This window comes from Pyxicephalus adspersus, chromosome 2, assembly GCF_032062135.1.
Source record: "Pyxicephalus adspersus chromosome 2, UCB_Pads_2.0, whole genome shotgun sequence".
Classification (NCBI taxonomy): domain Eukaryota; kingdom Metazoa; phylum Chordata; class Amphibia; order Anura; family Pyxicephalidae; genus Pyxicephalus; species Pyxicephalus adspersus.
In genome coordinates, this window is record NC_092859.1 from 159,640,955 (window position 1) to 159,646,954 (window position 6,000).

The 6,000-nt window shown below is 39.8% G+C and overlaps 1 protein-coding gene across 1 annotated transcript in view; it reads left to right on the forward strand.

Moving 5' to 3' along the window:
* ELMOD3 (ELMO domain containing 3) overlaps positions 1-6,000 on the forward strand; it is a 30,061-nt gene that overhangs the window by 7,223 nt on the left and 16,838 nt on the right. The window contains 4 exon segments of the mRNA XM_072402906.1: positions 592-669; positions 2,079-2,151; positions 3,818-3,877; positions 5,422-5,442. Coding sequence (XP_072259007.1) covers positions 592-669; positions 2,079-2,151; positions 3,818-3,877; positions 5,422-5,442 — 232 coding nt within the window.

Genomic DNA, 6,000 nt, shown 5'->3' on the forward strand with positions numbered 1-6,000 from the left:
CAGGTCACCACACAGGAAGGCAGGTTCTGTTATGGGGATCAGAGGGATCGGCCTGGGTGTTGGTTGTGTTCGGGGTGTCGTTGGGCCGTCCTCCTGTGCACAGACCGAAGTGATCAGGAGAGGACCTCTTGCTTCCTCTTCTGTCCCATCTGAGCAGCCTGTGAACGCAAAACCTGCTGGCAATTTTTTAATTTCCTAGAAATTATTTGTGTTTTGTGACAAATATGGGCAGCATGGTGGCTCAGTGGTTAGCACTCCAGCCTTTGCAGCGCTGGGTCCCAGGTTGGAATCTCAGCCAGGACTCTATCTGCATGGAGTGTGTATGTTCTCCCCATGTTTGTTTGGGTTTCCTCCCGCATTCAAAAAACATGGAGTTAGGTAAATTAGCCCCCCCCCCCAAGAAAAAATGACATTTGACTAGACACATGAATATAGATTGTTTGCTTCTTTGAGGGACAGCTAGTGACATGACTATGGACTTTGTACAGAGCTGTGTAATATGATGGCGCTATATAAACACTGTGTAGTAATAATAATGATGAATATGGGTGTGCAACTTCCTGATATATACCGATTCTGTTTTCTGTTCAGGCGATGAACGGATTGGTTATCAACTCCGACCTCCACCAAACACACAACGACTTTCTGCCGTCTATGAAGTCCATGCCGGTGAGTGCAGTGATGATGATGATGATGATGATGGGGGGGGGGGAGACCAATGACGACGTATTGCAGGTTATGTTAGGTTTATGTTTTTTATTCATTTTTAACCAGCTGCTCATTAAATGATAGGAGTGATGTGGAGAAAGGGTTTTCCTGAAGGTTGTACAGAACTTATCACTAGAGAGGTCGGGCCATGCCAACCTCCACTCACTTTCCATATTAAGTCCAATGCTGACTTGTTTGTTGGAGGGAGTGGAGGCCACAGGTGCTTGTCAGTCCCAGTGGAGGGATTGTGTGCAATGTTTGCTCGTCACTCTCACTTCTGACATTGATTGGCTGGCTGATCTCAGAGGTGTTGTACATGGCTGCCCTGTGGAAGGCGTCATCCAACTTCTCATACTGCACCGTGTGCCAATGAGGCTGCCCCATATACACAGTCTGTACTTGTTGGACAGCCGTTTTTCTCCTCATGCTCTGCTTTCTGATTAATGTGACTTGCTGATCTTATTTGAAAACAAAAAGCTTTCTGCAGTCTATAATGACATGAAATGCCCACAGTGTTCCCGGTGGCTAATGATCATATCATCTACACTGCTTAGGATTTAGTCTACCTGTGGCATCTTAGGAAAAATGTTTTCTTCTATTCATGGTTAGAAAGGGGTAACTAATCATTGAAAAACACAAGGTCAGTGTAGACATGTGCTGTTGATTATTATGAAATATACATTTTCTTTTTAGATTTACTTTAACTAATCAAAAGGGCTGAACTGGGCTGTACGGTGGCTCAGTGCTTAGCACTCCGGCCTTTGAAACACTGGCTCCCAGGTTGGAATCTCGGCCAGGACAATATCTGCATGGAGTTTGCAGGTTCTCCCCGTGTTTGTGTGGGTTTCCTCCGGGTACTCCGGTTTCCTCCCACATTCCAAAAACATGCAGTTAGGTTAATTACCTTCCCCCATATTGTCCTTAGACTGTGATAATGACATATGACTATGGGGGGGACATTAGATGGTGAGCTCCTTTAAGGGACACCTAGTGACATGACTATGGACTTTGTGCAGCGCTGCGTAATAAGTTGGTGCTATATAAATACTGTGTAATAATAATAATTGCATAGTCAGTTTTTTATTAAGTCATTAAACCTCAGTTTACAATGTGAATCACTACACCTGCTTATCCGTTGTGTTCTATGTTGGCTTTAGTTTACAGAATCTTTATGGTTTGTATTGTTACTCTTATTTATGTTATTTTTTATATAAACAGAAATTGTCAGATAAATCAGCTACAGAAGCAGAGGGGGAGCTGCGTTACCTTTCACTGTGTGCTCCATATAATGTTTCTTTCAGACTTCTATCAGCATTATTGTGTTTTTACTTCTTGTAATTTTATATTCATTTCTGATATTTTCTTCCCAGATTTCTGCAGTAAAACAGAACAGCGTGCTGCAGACTCTGGTGAGCAAAGGAGAAGAATTGGACAAAGAGCCGGGTATGTACAAAATATGACGGAGGGGAAGGGGATCAGAAAGTCAGGATTTTATGTTCACCATAGACAACAAAAGTCGCTCATCGCAAAAATCATTAGAAAAATAATAACTAATAAAACAGATCTGATTAGGATTATTAAGGGGAATTATTCATACTCGCCTTTACTTTCACAGAGCTCCTGATTTCTCCAGCGCTGTCCTTGTTAGGGTCCCACGCTGTCCTGAAATCTCCCTTTATCTCGGTGCATAGTAAAGGCCGGGCGCTGCCACCTTTCTCCGTCTTCTTCTGGCCATGTCAGCCAATCTCACACTGCACAGGCATGGGATCTTGTGATGAAGCCTTTTGTAAATGGGAAAGAAAAGCAAACCGATCTCGCTGTGCTTGTGTGAGATTGCCATTGTTTTCCCATTGCAGGAAAAAGCCACCTCTGCGTATGCCTGAGTCTGGGCATGCGCAGAAGGAGCAGTCAGAAGCCTCCCGGTATGCGTAGCATTGGTATCCCAGGAAGCTCTGTGCTCCCATTCAGACTTTACATTATCTAACCTTTTATATAAAATAATCATTTTGGTGATACGTTTCATGTCATTTTATTCATATTCTTTATACACAGTCTACATATGAATAAAATAGTTGACACAATCAGTGACGTCCCCAGATTTTCTTTGAGGTCAGTTGGAGGATGGCAACACATGACAAAAGTGTTCCTGGCTGTTGTTGCCAATAATATTTATATTATTATTAATAAACAGGATTTATATAGCGCCAACATATTACGCAGCTCTATACATTAAATAGGGGTTACAGATACAGACAGTGACACAGGAAGAGGAGAGGACCCTGCCCCAAAGAGCTTACACTCTAGGAAATCAGTAACCCCTATAATTCTGCCAGCTTTCTACCAAGCTTTCCCCTCTATATTTCCAATGCTCTCCCTCTTAGTATGCCCCATTTTTCCATCAACTTTGTTTTGTGCCTTAACTGTCCAGTGCCTGTGTATTGTGATCCAAGTTTTAAGTAACCGCCCAAAAAAAGCATAGTGGTTACTGAAAAGTGCCGGGTGGTGCAACCAGCTAAGGGGGGATGGAGAGAACACTAACAATGAAACCCCAATCATTGTATTTACTCCGAGACACTTCGATAAATGTCATACTGGCGGATACAGATATGAACATTCAAAAGTTCCATGGTGATCACATGAGCATGGGAACACAAAATCTTGTGCACGGCCCCTATTGATACCAATAGTCTTGTGTTCACATCACTTAGGCGAATACATTTCAGGTGATGTGATTATAGTGTAATGAATAAAAGCAAAAATACACAAACTCACAAAGCTTCGGTCACAATAACAACTGTCCATCTAACAATAATTCTTAAAGCCATGACCCTGCTTGTACACGTTTTCCCTTTCCCTTCTTGCTTCCAACATCAGCACGTAATATATGATTCTCTCACTTTGCCCCAGGCTTTACCTTCTGTCCCTTCTGGTGCAATTATTCCCTTCTCCAGCGTTACAAGAAATTTTCTTTTAATATTAATATTATTATTATTATTATATTACTGTTTTTCTGTGCACCACCAATTGTATTTGAGTCAGAATTGTATAGTCCTGGTACAAGGTTTGCATACATAAGGTACAATAAGGAATAACATTCTTTTGTTGACAGAAAATGAAGATTTGCTAAAAGCAGAGCAGGAATGGGATGCACTTGAAAATATACAAGCAGGTGAGTTTTGGGTCATGTGATTGTGTTTTCAAAAGGGAAAAACTAAATCATTCCTTCAAGGAGACAATTTGAAAGATTCGGCCAACTATGTTTTTGCAAAGAATAAAGACCACGTGTTTTTTTTACAATTGTTTGTGTGAAATCTTTATTTTACATATAAACTCTTTTTACACAATGTGTACATGGCACTATTGCTGGGCTTCCTCATAATAAAAGCCACATTTTACTCCCTCTGTCAGTGTATACTTTAGAGTTAGATTTTGCTGTCTTTTCTAATAGAGGAGGGGGGAGGGGGACCTATACTAACTCATTCAAATAGAGAATGAAAATATATAATGGGCCTGATTTATCAAAAGCTCTGCACGACTGGAGAAGATAGACTATCGTAGGAGAACCTTGGTGATCCAGAAAACCTAAAAGCTTTCTAGCCCAGAACTGAAAACATTTCCTTACGAAATAGCAAATGATTTTAAGAAAACTATCCCAGGTTTGCTGGATCATCCAGGTTCACCCATTATAATCTATCTTCTCCAGTCTTTGAGATAAAGCAGGTTCACAGAACAACTTCTGTACAAAATTTCACCTGTTTCTATACCTCTGTATACATGTCAGATGATCGCCACCCAAGATGAACAGTCATGCTGGTCTCAGGCAAAAGTTTAGCCTGTATCCTGCAGTGCCTGATGTTGTTCATCAATCCGCCCTGAAATGAGCATGAATAATTATTTCCAGCAACAGTAATCTGACGTGTTATCTGATGTCCAGACAGATCTGGATTGAGCCATTATGCAGGGTGTGTCTCTTACAAATCACAGGTATCCAGTATATTTATTCTTGCTAGATACAGTCTGTCTGGCCTTTATAAACTGGAGCAAACAAACTTCACCTGCACACTAATTTAATAAAGCTCTGAGATGATAGACTATCATGGGTGAAGCTGGGTGATCCAGCCAACCAATCGTTTTCTTAAAATCATTTGCTATTTGTTAGCAAATCAAAGCATCAGTCCTGGTCCAGATACATTCCAGGTTTGCTGGATCACCCAGGTTCTCTTAGAATAGTCTATCTTCTTCAGTCTTGGAGTGCTTTGTTAAATCAGCACCATTTTATATTTATATATTTTCACTCTCTTTTTTTTAATACACTCCCTAAGAATTAAACGTTCTGCTCTCTATTCAATGTATGTGCATATATTTTCTTAATGTAATGTGGATTTTAATGCTGATGATTTTTTGGCATTAGATTCGTCTTTAGAAACAATTCCTGGGATGCTATTGGAGGAAGCCTTCTGTCTCCTTTATATTTTCAGCTGTTTTTAAACTGCACAAACCAAAAATAAGAGAAAAAAAAGACAGTTTTATGTTTCTTGAGCTATAGCGAATCTTTGAACATTTTTACAACTGCCGAACCCTTTCCCTGTAGTGGTTCTGTGGAAAATAGCAAAAGGCGACCTAAAGAAGGAAAATAATGATTATAGATTGTATAGTAAATTAGGTTCTATACTTTATGCTGAATGTTTATTATTTGTCTTTTGTTTCTTTTAGGACTGTACTGTGAGAAATCAGGTATGTGGAATGAACTCATTTTGAGGTTATATTATAATTATTGTTATTATTAATAAACAGGATTTATATAGCGCCAACAAATTTTGCAGCGCTGTACATTAAATATTAGCAGAAATGTGGGAGTAGCTGGAGCTGAACTCAGATATCAGATCGCGGCAGCCACCTAACCATGGAACAGTCCAGCAATGCGTCACCTCTTTGTTTCTGACCTGCCAACAAATTATTGGACGCTTACTAGATAATTCTGTATATGTGAGGTGTACACAATACCAGATATAGATAATAGTATACATAATACGTTGAGCTGTATATATGAGGTCAGTATGATATAGATCATACACAGAGCTGTATATATTAGGTCAGTACAGTATAGATAATACATGGAGCTGTATATATGAGGTCAGTATGGTATAGATAATACATGGAGCTGTATATAGGAGGTCAGTATGGTATAGATAATACATGGAGCTGTATATAGGAGGTCAGTACAGTATAGATAATACATGGAGCTGTATATATTAGGTCAGTACAGTATAGATAATACATGGAGCTGTATAT